This window comes from Anguilla rostrata, chromosome 8, assembly GCF_018555375.3.
Source record: "Anguilla rostrata isolate EN2019 chromosome 8, ASM1855537v3, whole genome shotgun sequence".
Classification (NCBI taxonomy): domain Eukaryota; kingdom Metazoa; phylum Chordata; class Actinopteri; order Anguilliformes; family Anguillidae; genus Anguilla; species Anguilla rostrata.
In genome coordinates this window covers 23,812,033-23,827,739 of record NC_057940.1, presented here as the reverse complement: position 1 = coordinate 23,827,739, position 15,707 = coordinate 23,812,033, and the positions used below count along the sequence as shown (strand labels likewise).

Here is a 15,707-nt window from a genome sequence, read left to right as displayed (position 1 = left end):
CGGGCCAGGAGAGGCGACGTGCCAACAGGACAGCATGGAGGACGGGAGACAGATGGAGGCCACACCTGGGGCCCGGCGTGCGCTCACCTGCTGCTCAAACCTGGGGTCAGCCTGGCGCTCGTCCTCCTCTTCCTCCACGCTGGAGCCGGGGGGGAGGTGCGGGCGTGGCGAGGGGGCGGGGGAGGCGGCGGGCGAGGGGCAGGGAAGGACAGTCGCGTTGCTGTCGCACACCCCTGCCGGCGTGGGCTCCATGGGGGGCTCCTGGGGGAGCTCCTGGCCCACTGTGTCCAGCTCAGACATCCTGGCCCAAACTGATGAGGCCCAGGGGTGAAACAGCAGTCTGGGTGACAGGGTCAGGTGTGCCACAGGGAGGGGATCAGCACCCGAGAGAGCACAGAGAGCCATACCCCCCCATCAGAGGCCTGTATGTGCTGTGTGCACATGTGGCAAAGCACACACATACACGCACACACACACACACACACACACACCACACACACACGCCAACCCACCGTGCTCAGATACGACACTATACAACACACTAAGTGCAGTCATATGCACACACTCACACCACATAAGTACCGCAAACAATAACGAAGAAATAACGCACACATGACAAAAGCAACGCATCAAAAGCCCCAGCAGCAACTCGGGCCAACTACACACACACACACGCGCGCATGCACACACACACACACACATCACCACCACACACACACATGAAACCACTACCACGCACACACACACACACCCACCACACACACACACCACACCCCATCCCCCATCCACACACCCCACCCCTGGATTCAGCACAGCGCATGACATAACTTAGCACACACACACCTGCCCCTTTAATCTCCCCAGAAATGACCTCATTTTTTTAGATGGGGAACTGTGTTGGCAGATGAGCAGACCAAGGCCTAAGTGCACCTCTCTCATCTGTTTTTTTTTCTTTTCACTGACTGGTGCACACAGCTCAACCCAATATGAGTTTTACCGGGTTCCAGTAATTCAATTGAAAAAGCAATAATACGCACAAATGACAAAAGCTAACGCATCATAATAAAAGCCCTCCAAGGTCAGCATTACTCTGGGCCTCAAACTGACAGCTGGCTTATTAAAACCCGCTGCTGACTCATCATCACCCACTATCCACCCCACCCACCCACCCATATGAAAACCCACTATCCACCAACACCCACTATCCACCAACACCCACCCACCCATATGAAAACCCACTATCCACCCCATTCACTACCCATCCCATCCACTACCCACCAGCACCCAATTTGCCCCTATCTCCCCCATCCCACAACTCCCCACTGCCTTGGATTCAGCTACAGCGTTCATGGACAGATAACTTGGAATTATATGTCATAAAAAATATGGAGCTTAAACAGGGTATTTCTGGTCCTTAAAAATAAGATAAGAAAATAATAAGTGTATATAATAATATTCTCTCACGAAAAATGTGTGTGTGTGTGTGTGTAAAAGCTTATATAATCTAATCTTGCGTCTCCCTAAAATTGTAATAGACATTAATATATATCATTATAGAAAGTTGGAAAATTAAGCAAAACACTGAAATAATAAACATTGAAGCTTCACCTAGCATATATTCCTAAATCAGCCAAATAAATACAGCATGTAAGCACACCACTGTGAGGCACACGAGCGCACGCCCAGAAGCTCACCTTCACGGCCGACGGTAGCTGCGCTGCGGGGAAGGCTTCGGCGCGCCTCTGGCGCTGGTGACGTCGGTTAAAACACGCGCGAGTGACTAACGCGAGCGCCAGTCCCATGTCCCCATGGAGTCATTCGTGAAGCCGGGCGTCGCTGCGTTCTTCCTCACACGGCCGGGCGAGCCGTCCTCATCCTGCAGGGGGAACAGGAGACAGGACGCCCGCGGCGTCAGGAGAGCGGGAACCTGGAGCGGCGCGCGGCGGCCGAGCGGAGCGCCGGGCCGGGGCGTGGCCCGCGTGCTCGTGCCAGAGAGGGGGCGCGGCGTGCGCCCGCCCCGCCTGTCTCTCGGCTCCTCCCTCCTCCAGGGCTGAGGAGACCACCAGGCCCCAGCCTGAGAGCTAAAATGACAAAGCCAAGGGCTCTCGATAGCCCTGCCATTTAAACGCCGGGGACAAAGGGAACGGGTGTGTCCTGTGCAGCGCCCGCTGCTCACGTGAGAAAACATTCAGCCTACAGCAACGGAACAGTTCTAATACGACTACTGGACCGTGCAACATCAAACTGTTCGCTACCCTGACACACACCAAGGCTGAAGGTTTATAAAATGCAGTGTTTTCATTTTTTAAAAAGGTAGAGGCGTTGGGGCTGTCAGCACACATTCTTACGTTTTTGATCCTGAGGTGGATAAAGCACAGTGGTGATTAAATTTAATTCCCCCTTTAATATCATTTTAGGCTCTGATCACAACAGTATAAGCAATGGCTAAATTGACAATTGACCTACATACCCCTTTTCATTATTTTACAGTGCTTTCATTACAGAAAATATATTAAAATTTATAGACTTGTCCTATAGTGACCCACTTGGGGATGGGGGGAGGGGGAGAGGGAGGGAGAGAGAGAGAGAGAGAGAGAGAACTGAAGTGTTATCGTTTGGAGCAGACTCCAAACAGCGAGTTGTGGAGACGGGCTGGCAGGCTGCCAAACACAGCCTCTCCCTGTCGAAGGCTGCGGAGCGCTTGGGTTAGCAGTTTCACTCCGTAAAATACAAGGCATCTGTCAGCGTGTTATCCACACATCCGCGGCCCCGTGCGTCAGCCTCAGTTAGCACATATGCAGGCATTTTCAACCACCCGCCTGCCGCTACGCCTGTGTCCATCTGGAATAAGTACCTGACTCACAGGCATCTGTTCTTCAAGACTCCTAAATCTGAGCCTCTTAAGGACATCCGAAAGTACTGTAAATTGTTGCTATTTATTTGTTTATTCACCCGATTTTAAGTGGTATTTTTCATTCTGTTAGAGAATGTAACAAAAATCAGATGTATATTTTTCACATAGATGAAATAGCTGTTGAAATGCTTAATAGCTGTCTTTTATGGCATTATAATGCCAGTAACAGGGACAGGTTTTTCAATTATTATTTTGTATGCTAAATATGAAAGACATATCTGTCACACTAAGGTATCCTTGAATCCCTGCATATCCAATTTAACTAATGGAAGTTACCTTTCCTCATAAAGCCTGCTGCTGAGTTCACATAAGGTAAGATCTCTATTATGGTATGATATTTCTAGCATCAGGAAAGCAATAACGCCATCCTTTAATTAGGCCATAACAGTCTCCCACATTATGCAAAATTATACTGAATTGGCTTCCTATGGTGGCCCTGCTAACAATTTAATTGACTCAACAATTATTTATTCAGACACAGCCTTTTTGCAGGCAGACTGCAATAACAATCACATTTTGAAAACGAGGTATCACTCTGTAAACAATGAAAGAATTACACTGGGAAGTAAGATTTTCACTGCGCAGAAAGAAAGGAAGCGTAAAGCTTCCCACGAGGCTCGTGAGCAGTGCTGCAGCGCCCTAAACGTCCAACATCCGACACCCAACATAAATAAAACCACGTGGGACTGATTCATTGATTCGAAACAATCTCCGTTTTCACAGCCTCATCCTCGGAAATGAATGTCTGTGTCACGAACCTGAGGCCCGCAACCCGCGCCCTGCGTCCCGTCCTCGCGTTTGAGTAAATTGCGTTCCGAAGCCCGTGACAGCGCCAACAGTTCTGCGGAATTGGACTCCGCGGTTTTCCTCAGAACGACGGTGATTAAGACCGAACGAAATGGCTTTTTGCCGCAGGAGATGAAAGTGGCTCACGTGGCTGACAGTGTCTCTTATTCGGCGCTGCGGATTGAAAACCCGCGTGAAGTTTGCGCTTTCGCTTTGGCCGAATGTCGTGCTGTAGTCACGCCATAGGTTGATGTCACATTAGCCCTAGAGTTGAACGTGAACTAAGAGTACGAGTATGTGACGCACACGTGCTGCATAATTATTTTGGAATTGTATGTTCCGCCACTATTTAAATTGGGGCTTTGGGTGGAAGGGGGATATGGATCCAAGTAGTTGGTCAGTAGAAGGGTCTATTCCATTTCAGTTCAATCAATTTATTTCCTGAAATTCTCAACAGAACAGATTAGACATTTATATATTCAGGAAATGAACTGAAATGTAATTAATTAACTTAAAATGACTGAATTTAAACGGAACTGACCAGTCTAGTGTAATTTCAGACAATATACAGCACATGCACAGAGGTGCTTAATTTTAAAGCTGTCTATTTTTAAGCAATGTATGTATCATGTTACTGAGGTACTTAATTAGAGATCCTAACAGCACATGTACAATGGAGAGATAATTGATAAAATATACCAGTTATACTTTAGCTTTTATTTACAGTGAATATAGAGTACTTGTTCAGATTCCTGATTTGTGTCCTCAGCAAAGTTTCCTATGGTCTTCTAAAGAGCTGCAGCCTTGCTATATTTTCACGCCTCAAGGGGGGGAGCTTGGAGCTTTATTTCCCTTTTTTCCTCCACATTGGGTCGGGGGTGAAGGGGGGAGCTTGGAGCTTTATTTCCCTTTAGTCCTCCACATTGGGTCGGGGGTGAGGGTGGGAGCTTGGAGAGATGACACCATGGCATGCACATTAAGCTGAGCCTGGCCCGATGTCATAGGCTGAACCATTTAACCCAAATAAGACAAGGTTGAGGAGTTTTGAGCCAGATGTTAGTCCTGCCTCTCGCTATTTGTTCTGTGGTGAGCGCACCAATGGCCCCTTCGCCCCACCAAGCACAAAAACATCCCCGGCCCAAATTAATGAAAAATAAATAAATACTAACATGTTGAGAGGGAAAAATGAAGATTTTCAGTGAAGCCTCTCAGCCTCTGAGCCTCGACTCACTGGGAGAAAAGACACTGTTGAATCGCTCCCGGCTTTTCTGTAAAAGAATGACACGCGGTGAAATGCAAATCTACTCCCCTCTTTCCTTCACAGCAGAATGGAATAAAAGCCCTGGTACATTAATATCTCATAAAAATGCCCATGCCGTTTCCTAATACATCTGTACTAAAAAGGTTTTAACCGAACGCGGCTGTGGCACGTGTGATTTTCGCGCTCAGATCCGCTAGCTCTGTGAGAGCGTTTCATCTCTGTGGCCAGCCACATCACTGCCCCACAGCATGGCTCTACGCTGCCTTTAAAGACCCATGGCATTGCCAAAGTTGGATTGCCATTAAAGTGAATCCTCTTGACATATTCTCAGGTCTCACTAATAGGAATAATAATAACAACAACTAATTTAATGAACTCCTGTAAATCAGCTCTGTCTGTGCTGAACCGCCCCGTCCTTGTCCAGTACGGTAAGCGCACGGCACCAGCTTTGCCCAGCACGCGCTCGGAACGTTTGTCTTTTGAAGCGTGCCGAACGGAAAGCGCCAGCAGCAGCACAAAATGAAGAAGCTGAAATCAGTGCTGCACAATGTGTGCGCGCCCACCATGTTCATTTCTGATTGGCTCAGGTGCGTGACAAGAAAGGCTGCGTGTTTGTCCTCGGTGCCTGTTTCCTCGACGGCTCGCCTCCTTTCCTCAGAAAATCCTGAAGGACCTTGAGCAGTGCTGCTGAATCTCTCGAAATGAAGTATGAGCACAGCCTCAGTAAACAGTACACTGCATAAATGGATGGTGGAGGTTAATACCATGCACATCCTGGTGTTCTAAGCACTCGTTCTGCTGAAGAAGACATTTTCATTATGCAATAAAACCATTATGTCATTTACAAGCACCCAAACAGCTTTATACCCGGGATACGTTATTATGCGAATGTCAGCAGTACAAGGTCCTGTTTAAATAAAGCATAACCCTGCCTGGTTGTGAGTGTGAAGGTTGTGATCTGATTCAGATTAAAATAATGACAGATGATTGCTTGTGTCGCCTACAGGCGGTTGCGTGTTTGTGTTCTGTTTGTGTTCGCGTTTTGTGCCGTGCCTTGCCCGCCTCTTGGTGAAAACTCCTCAGGCACACACACATATCTGAGACAGTTTATTCTTCCAGTGAAGGGGGGGAAGACTGAAGCATAGTCTGCTCGGCTATCCTTCGATTCTGTGTTCACATATCGGGCCCAGAAATCAGAGGTATGTAAACATCCAGCTGTGATTGGATGCTAATCTAATCTGAAAGAAGTACAGAAGCCACCTTGGAGTCAAATGCTAGTCTTCATTTTGGATTCCAGGCTGCACGTACTCTACTGTAAAAACGTCAATTTACAGCTATCTTTTAATAGTAAATTGCTGTTTTTCTATTAACTCTATTACTCTAGCCTTGCATAAAGAAATGTTTTCTGGGAATTCTGAGTAATTCTGAAACTGCTCAATGGTCAAAGAGTCTTTTTTTCACAGTAAATTGGTGTTAAACACATTTTAACATATTGCTTATTCTGACTTGAAATATGTTGGGTAATGGAACCTTCTAAAACCGAGATGTTTGCCCTTGCAATACTTGGCAAAGTAGCTAATCTTTTCATTAGTTTTAGTCACCATGAAATACTGTACTTGCAAATAAATAAATAAAAAATATACACGTGTTTCATAAGATTAGCAAGAAACTTGCATTTTCCTTCACAGGACAAGGGCTGGGGAAGGAAATTGTGTCAAATGTCACACCCATTGCATGTGATTAGGATAGTGCTTCTGCTGTTACCCATAAACAGTACAAGTATGGGCTTCCCATCATGGTGTTAATGTCACAGTCTGAGGACAGTTGCAGGTTTTTGTATGTGAGATGTAATGTGCTCCAGCTGCAATTGGTGGGCTATGGGTTCTTCTACGGTTGATTAGTCCCATAGTTAAGAGCTCCCTACACACACCTGACCCTGATTGGTAATAGGTGTAGTTCAGGGCTCACTGACTCAAGTCCACAAGGGAGGTAACATGCCTTACTTTGCATGCACCTTAGGTTATGTCTCCTAGCCAACATATGTGATTATGAAGAATTAGATTATTAGACTTTCACATGCTCTTACAAATTAATTAGAGAACAGCTAAGGGGCACCTCTTTTCTTATGGGAAACAACATCTCTCTATTAATTACTGATACTGGATTGGATACAAATGATTATGTACCAATATGAAACTGGAGCAGAAGTTGTCCATAGTAGGCTATATTTTTAATTTATAGAACTTGTTTTAATACATAGAATTTTTAAAAAATATGTAGGCATTTATAAATATATTTGCATGTTATTAAGTACATTTCATTATTAATAATTAGTAATAATATTATAAATTATTTACACAATAATTCAGTTTTTATTAGTTTCTTAATAACTAAAAAAATATGTCTTAAAGCTGTGGGGTAGCAGACTCTCTTGCTAACCCAGAAATAAGCGATCGCAAGATATCTTCCTGTATACTCAAGAATTTATTGATTATCTTTTGAGCATTTACTGAACAATGGCCATTGTCTGGGACTGTCTGAGTACACCCAGTGGTGTTATAAGCCAATGTGGCCCTTTCTTGCACAGCCAGCAATGAAAAATATCATCAGCATTTCACACCACAAAAAGTGACATTTATGCTTTCCTGTCCCCACAACGATGTAGTAATTTGGCAAACTAAAATCTGTGATTTATGATTTTAGTGAATTAAGAAATCCATGTGGAAATGAAAATGTAATCAAGAGGAGTCATAGCTACAGTAGTTTTCACTTTATATACATCGAGTTTTACTAATGCATTCAGGCATGATTTAACTGATATAATGGTTTGGCAACAGAATGAGTAAGGTCTTTCCAATATTTAAGTACATTAACTGGATAACAGATCAGGAATATTTATTTTTTTGGAGCTGAAAATCTTGTTGAAAACATCACAGGGTGGTATGCTTTAGGTCTGAGAAGATTCCAGTTCAACCTCTTTTCCCTTCAGTTGGTTAAAAATGATTATTAATAAATGCCAGTGTCCCATTTAAATGGCCATTGGGGGTTACAGTATAAGAACTTAGCATCTGCAGTAGGTGTGTTAACCACACAGCTAACATGATATGTTAAGCACAGTATATATTGTTATATTTTTAAAACAACTATGGCTAAAATAAAACGTAGTTGTTTCTTCAGTAGAAGTAAGAAGGGAATGATGAGGTGATTTCCAGTCTCAAATATAAAGGTAAACCTGCTCCCCTCCCCCCCAAACACACACACTTTTGAACTTCCTCCTTTTCAAGCAAATGACACTGGAATGACACGCCTCCTTATCTGCATGTAAAGTGGGATATCAGGCAGGTGTTTAACTGAACGCATTAGGGACCCCTTAATGCCTTTAATTCCATAACTTCCTCATTAGCTTTGGAACATTATTCATGAATCTCGTACTGCCTCCATTTTGTCCTGGCCTCTGCCTGCTAATGGGATTATTAATGGTTCTACAAGTATATCTGCTCTTTAGTAGCTCGAGCTTTCATTCATGCATGCGGCCTTTCACACTGTCACTTTAAAGCACGATAAAAAATGAGGTTCATATCTTGTGAAACTGAAACTACAGGCATGTAGAGTATCTTACTTTTTCCAGTTAGGATAACCCTTATGGGCTGCCAGCCATCTGCAGAGAGATGCATCCAACCAGATGCTTAACACCAAATGAGATATGCCATGTCTCAATTGTTCAACGCATCTTGAAGCAAAATGAGATTCAGTCAGCACCATTTCACTTCACTCCAGTTACAACACAGCGGCTTCCCCTAAGAGAGCTTGGCAGGCCTGACTGGATTCAGGGATCACTTTATCATAATTAATACAGCACTGGAAATGCAGGATTATACAATACAACGTATGAACACACGGATGATAATGGAAAAACACCTGATAACCTAGGACGATTGCGGGGACACAGCAGCATGGCATGCACTCAACTCGAGCGTTCAGCTGGTGAGAGCGGCAAGATCTCTCGCAGATACCCCTGCTGCCTGACTGTCGAGTCATCATCCTGTCTGTCAAACGTACGAACTCCATTCAGGCATGGAACACAGCCACGTAAAACATAATCTATCATAAGAACAGGTGTGGAACTTCAAAGGAAAAGCCACCCTTTCAGCAAGACGCCACACAGTGGATTTTGATATGCAGATGGCACAGGCTGCCCGCCAATCGAACGGCTTCATGGTGGGTTCCACGCAGAAGAATGTCAGCAGATTGGGTCGCCTCTAAAAGTAATATCAGTCATACAGGTTCACGGAAACACAGCACTAAAAGTGCTGTCAATGGCTTACAGCTTATTTGCTTACCAGATGTCCGTTTCCAGGTTGACTTGCAGAGCACAGGTTATACAGCTAGATATGCATATGTAAAGGTCAAGGGTACAGCAGCGTCCATCCATAAATGTCCAGTTCCACAATCACTACAGACCCACCAAGCTATATTAATACAAGCAGACTCTAGTCTATTGTCTTCCTGACCAAACTACAATACATTTTAGAGATTAACCTAGCAACATCCAGACTAATGTGTTTTACTTCTTTTCTGGAGCATCAGTTAGAGAATCCAGTGCTTTATAATGACTAGAATAATGATACAACATGCTTCATATAAAGAAATGTAAAAAATAAATTGCCTGCCATAAAGCATTTGTATCTGAATGCTTTGCATGGTGATAATGTTTCAGCTATACACATTATGCATACTTTATACAGCCACACAAAGTGCAATTTTTTTATTAAATGGTATAGATTCATAGAAACCGTGGCCTTACTGTCTGCATAATTCATATATAGATAGACGAAAAATGACAATTCAGCTTGCAACGCCTAATGTAGTGAAGTGACATGCTGCACTCAAGGAAGGAGAATTGCTTTTTGTTGGTACTAGCTAAGGACTTCTACTGGCAAACATCCCAAATATGGGCTTACTGTTCAGGGACATCATGCAACATCATGTCATTACTTCAAGGCAACAGGGAGGACACCAAAACACTTAAATGGACTTCCAATCTCTTTTTGGTCACTAAGCAACACCCACCTTAGGCCACTACAACTTCATTAATTTAAGCCCTGGCCATGGGGTAACCAAAACACGCTGGGGAAATCAAGATTTCTCTGAGTGTATTTGTATTTTTACTTATACAATCTAGTGTGCTTGTTTTTTTGTTACTGTGACATAAAGTCCAACTATTTCCTGGTACACTAATTAAACCATATTAAATCATAAGAATGAGTAAGGGAAATATTTCCTAGTCTTCAACATTTTTGCATAAAATTGTATTTTTTTTCTTTATTTTTCATTAAACAGATTTCAAACATGAATCTCATGATAAATGTTGTGTTACTAAATATAATTTGACTACCTGATTCAAATGCTGACATTAGAATTTGAAGAGGATTCAATGCAATATTTCTAATTCAGTGCAAAACTATTAAAGCAACACAAAACATACAATTGCACACCATGTATGGTAGCACTTTAGCCATATAAATTCTGAAGTGTCTTATTCGTTCTGACAAAAGCCAGCAACAACACACCACAAGGGATACATCGTGAAATCTGGACGCAGCATTTTTCCATGCAGGTCCAAGGTACTCAGCTGTTTTTTCTCTAGAGAACTACACTATTTTCTCTTGCATTGCTGTCCATATTTCACTGCATGGCTTAAAACTGACAGGAAAATGAAAATTCTGCCAAATAAAAAAGTGTGCTTTCCATTTTATGTAAATTATCCATAATTCACTGTCAATCCTCTCTAACAGCCAGTGAAATCCACTCATATGGAGGCATTAGTATTTGAGCAGTCAAAAGACTCCCTGTTCAGCGATTCTGCCCATGTTATGTTCAACAAGTTTTCTAATTTAATGTGGTGCTCGATGTTTTTGAAGGCTTTTAATGCTCACCCACCGCATTAATGGGGCATACTCATCTAGCAGGGTGGGTGCTTTCCTAATTTTCATAAGAATGTAAAATCTGTGTTGCTGGTGATGTGTGCCAATGGCACCAAATGTGCTGTAAGAGAATGAAAAAGGCTTATCCATGGTTGATTATGCTAATTATCAGTGACTACTTTGCTGATATTAGCCGGCAATGACTGCTACTAGACCAAAGATTGCTCCGGGTTTTTTCTCTTTAGGAAGAAAAGCTCAAACAAGCAGTGTTTCAAGACAGATGATCAAAGATATCGACGTGTGCACAGGAATCAGTAATGCCGCACAGACAGCTCCTTACTAGTGCTATTTTTTATTTAAAATAAAAGCAAAAACGTAAAACATGCGTTTTCTGGTTATGTGCGTGTGCGCGAGAGCGGGCGCACGTGCGAAATGATTTACCCCCTACTCTCCCTCTCTCGGCTGTAAGAGACGAGCTGCACTAGACGGCTCAATTTATTTTAATTGCGCTCTGCACATTTGAGCTGTCCATTCCGTGTGGAATAGCGTTTATGTAGAACGAACTGGCAGCGGATTCCACAGAGCCTTTTGCTCCTTAACCTCCGCCTTTCATTGCCGCTCACCGAAAACGCCGGGTTTGAAGTAACCTTCGGTTAAAAAGGAAGCCCTTTGAGTTATCTCCAAATGAGGAGCGGGATTACCGTTTCTAATCTCAAGCAGACGGTGGTCGATTCCGGTCACCACTGGGACCGATTTAAATGACCGTAACGGAGCACCGACATCAAAGAGGTTATGAAAACAGCTCCTTGGCTGTTTAAGGGTTGTTTGAGGTTGCGTAATGATAGTAGGTCATTATTTCACCTTCGGATTGTGGGAGATGACTTTACAATGTCATTCTGCATAATTTCACGAGACCCTATCATATTCTAAATATTTCTACGGCCTATTTACCTTCAGTAAACGTCGAACGCCCTACTAAGGTTTTCGTCTAAAAGTAGCCTACGGGATATGGTATGCATTTCAATAAATAAATAAATAAATAAGGTGACGGAAATCACCTCAACCATACACGCATATAATAGGCTATATGCTGCAATGAACATGAAACCAATGATCGGATGTGTAATGTACAATTTCCAAAAGCTGTGCTCGTGGAGCTCTGCCAGGCCTGTCTTGACTTTTTAAAAAATATTTTGAGAGGGAAAATAATGCTCTGGGAGCACTTACAATGAAAGATGTAAAACGCTCTCAAGATCGGTCTGTGTTCACCGGAGCCACTTAGTCGTCCAGATTTTATCATTAAAAGGCAAAACGCTTTATTTTACGGCTCAATGGGTGTTGAACCTGTTCATTAAGCAGCAGTTGGAGGAAGAAAGAAATTAACCAGGACAAAGCCGACTCTGTGTGCTGGATGTTTTACCGAGACATTGATGGCCCAGTCGACTTCACTTCTGGGAAGCAAGAGCAGAACGTCAGTATGTTGCTATTAAAAGTCTTCCGCGCCGCCACTACGCGTCCAAACCACCCCCCACCAAAATAAGTAAGTACATGAATAAATAAATAGATAAATAAATTCACTACCAATTAACAAACCCAGGCAATGTGTTTTCTTAGCTGCCATTAATTCCACACCTGGTTTGTAAGTAACATTAAATCTAATTTAATGCTCTAATACTGCTTCATTCTGAAATAGTCTTTTCCCAATGTATTTATCCATATTAGGCCCATGTGCTGAATGCTAAATATTGGGTCTGCTGTTTGAGCCCAATGATGTGAGTTTACAGAAGTGCCTGAACCATCATGGTTTCCTGTAAATTAAGCTAACAACTCACAGAATCGGGGTCTTCGAGAAACTGCCTGCAAGATGCGTTAGACATTTGACATTTGTCACCCAATGCCACCGTACAAAAAGAAAAAAATATATCAAAATGACACTCATTGCATATCTTATTCAAGGAGCAAAAGACAGGAGAATGCCAATTCAAGCTGCTCTTACAGTCTGTCCTCTCATTATTTATTAGCTTTCACACAAGTAGCCAAGCATAAACCTAGGCTCTACCGACACCTATTATAGCCCACAGTACTTGGTTTTTTATTTTACTCTCACAGCTACTTTGTGTGAGGACGCACAGAACGGTGTGGGCAGAAATGATGTGTTTGTCCTGTATAACACAAAAGTGCTCATTTTCCCAGGCCTGATTAAATGGCAATCTGTGGAGCTTGATATGGTATTGTGAAGTACACTTGGTTGAAGGCATCCACTGCGGTTTCTTTTTTGCAAAGATCAATCAGCAAGGAGTACTGAATATCAATTTGGCAGCATACCCGACATTTGCTGAAATACTACTTTTTTGCAAGGCTTAATTTGGTGTTAGTAACAAAATTATGATTAAAATAAGGACAATGTACACTATCTGCATAGAATAAAAGAAAACTTCTATACTGAGAAATAATGGATACCTGTACAAGTCAGGACTGAATATATACAGCCTATATATAGCCTATCCCAGCATGCTTTGGGTGAGAGGCAGGAACACACGCAGGACAGGACACAAATCCATCGCATATACATATTAGATGTCAATGCAGGGTTGTTCCTAAATAAACTATGAATTTCCAATGGAACCTGTGAATACTATATTTTAATAGTTTTAATCCAAATGAAGGTAATGAACATAGCACACCATCTTAGGCTGCAGAAAGGAAACTGATTATAAATTTCTTGCATTAGGTGTCACAACATAATATTCTATCCCAACTGTCCAGGCCTGGTTGGTATAGCAAACATATAAACTACTTGGAGAACAGACATCTTTGTGAGGTTCCCATGCGACTGGAAACTCTGTCAAGGCCGTGCGGCGTGTAGATCCCACCAGCCCGAGGGAAAATCTGCTATTGTTAGTAGATGGGCTGTTTCACCGTTTCTCCACATAATTGCCAACTGCCACAAAATCAATGAACCATTCTATACATCAGATGTCATAAAGGATTCTTTGGGCATGTGATCTTAATTGGTGGATGGAAGCTGTGCGTATGCGCACCCAGAATATTAATGGGTGGGCGGGGGGTGGGGGTTCGGGGGTGGGGGGGTGGGACAGAGGAGAGGCAAAAGAGAGGTGAGCGAAACGAGTCCTGCTCTCTATCTGGGTTACCGCACACGCAGATGGCGTTCATTAGCGAGATGTTAATTTTGACGTTATCTCGCAGCTCAATCGCGACAGCAGTTGAGTTTTTTTTTTTTCAAATGGCAAATTCGCATAATTTCTATCAGCACGTTGTCACTGGCCCGCGATCAGATGGAACTGATCTGCTGTCCTCTGACTATGTAAATCCAGAGGGTGCTTTTGTCCACCCTGTTTAAATGGAAACCCTATCACAGACCGCACAGAAGCCTGCTCGCCACACCGGGCGTAATTCTATTGAACATGCCATTAGCTCGTAATGCGCGCACCGCGGTCTAATTCAGGCGCGCTGAAATAGCATTGCTTTTCGTTTAAGTGGATTTGACATTGGAAATTGATCACGCTGTGTAAAATAATACCACTTCTTTCCTCTTGCATGATATCAGCATCAGAACAAAATAATTCCTCCAGAAAGAGGCAGGTGAAAAATTGCATCAGCCGTACGCTATTGTGGCATGCATCTAATTTTTAGAAAACCAGAAGCTATTTTTATGTATTTTGCAAGACATTAAAGGAAAGAAAAACTCACAATAAAACATGTCTTATCAATGGTGTGGATGATCTACAATTGTTTTAAAAGTAGCATAGGACAAAAGTCACAAGTAGTAGAAAAATATAAGGATTTCACTGAGTTTTAGAAAGTACTCACTATTTTCATGGTTCTAAATAGCTTTGAGAAACAGGTGCCAGTGAAGCTATGATTGAGCTTGTTTTTTCTGGAGACAAATATATCCTCGCTGGACATGCTCCCTTTGCTAAGTACAGCCTGTCTCCTTGTGCTGCGTCACCCTCGACTGCAGTACAAGTGTCTTTACTTAGAAACAACAGCTGCCGCTAACATTATATGATTTGAGGCTGATGGCTAAAGAGAGAGCGAGAGAAGGGTTTGACCAACACAGATTCAGCGAAAGAGGGAAGAGAAATGAAGAGAACGAGGGAGAAGCAGCGAGAGTCTGCGGCAGAGACAACGTGTAACCTCTCTAAATCGGCGCGTGGGGATCTGTCACAAAGCCTCATATCGCTTATGTATTGCTTATGGCAGGAGGCTGCTCTGTGAGAGCAGGGCCTACTTTTTTTTCCTCCTGAAATTCAACTGTCGATCAATCCAGTGAGGTTATTTAGCCAGAGACCTCCTGATGCGTATTGGGTACTTAAGAATCAACAGAGAAAAGCAGGGGTCAGTTTCCGGCCAGGAAGCTTCCACTTGCAGCCGAACTCTGAGTCAGAATGTGTGTGTGTGTGTGTGTATGTTGTGCGTATGCGTGTGTGTTTGTGTGTGTGTGCATGTGTGTATGCGTGTGTTTGTGTGTCCTTGCATGTGTGTGTGTGCATGCATTGTGTGCGTGCGTGAGTGTGTGTTTTGTGTGTTTTAATTAGAGTCATCACAAACAGATCCATCATCAATTCGATAACAGATGCTGCTCAACCACTGGAGGCTTCCTACACTGCTGCACACCTCTTGCAAACACAAAAGCAGGTTTCAGAAAACAAATTGCTTGAGGGGGAAAGAAAGAAGTTTTTGCTGTTCAGGCACTTCTCTCCTCCCCTCAGCACCTGAAGGGCGGGGGTGGGGGGGGGGGGTACTGCCTCCTGCCTGATAGCAACCTTAGGCAGCATTTAAGTGCGTGAACTGGAAATAT

At 43.3% G+C, this 15,707-nt stretch overlaps 1 protein-coding gene across 5 annotated transcripts in view; it reads right to left on the bottom strand.

Moving 5' to 3' along the window:
* arpp21 (cAMP-regulated phosphoprotein, 21) overlaps positions 1–15,707 on the bottom strand; it is a 75,247-nt gene that overhangs the window by 52,250 nt on the left and 7,290 nt on the right. For 4 of the 5 annotated variants that reach the window (XM_064347150.1, XM_064347151.1, XM_064347147.1 and 1 more), the window contains exons 2-3: positions 1,695–1,876; positions 88–340 (exon numbers count right to left, since the gene is read on the bottom strand). In XM_064347150.1, coding sequence (XP_064203220.1) covers positions 88–300 — 213 coding nt within the window. In that variant the 5' untranslated portion in view covers positions 301–340; positions 1,695–1,876. Of the gene's footprint in view, positions 1–87; positions 341–1,694; positions 1,877–3,672; positions 3,973–15,707 lie in introns of those variants that run through there. The other variant, XM_064347148.1, reaches the window with a different exon arrangement.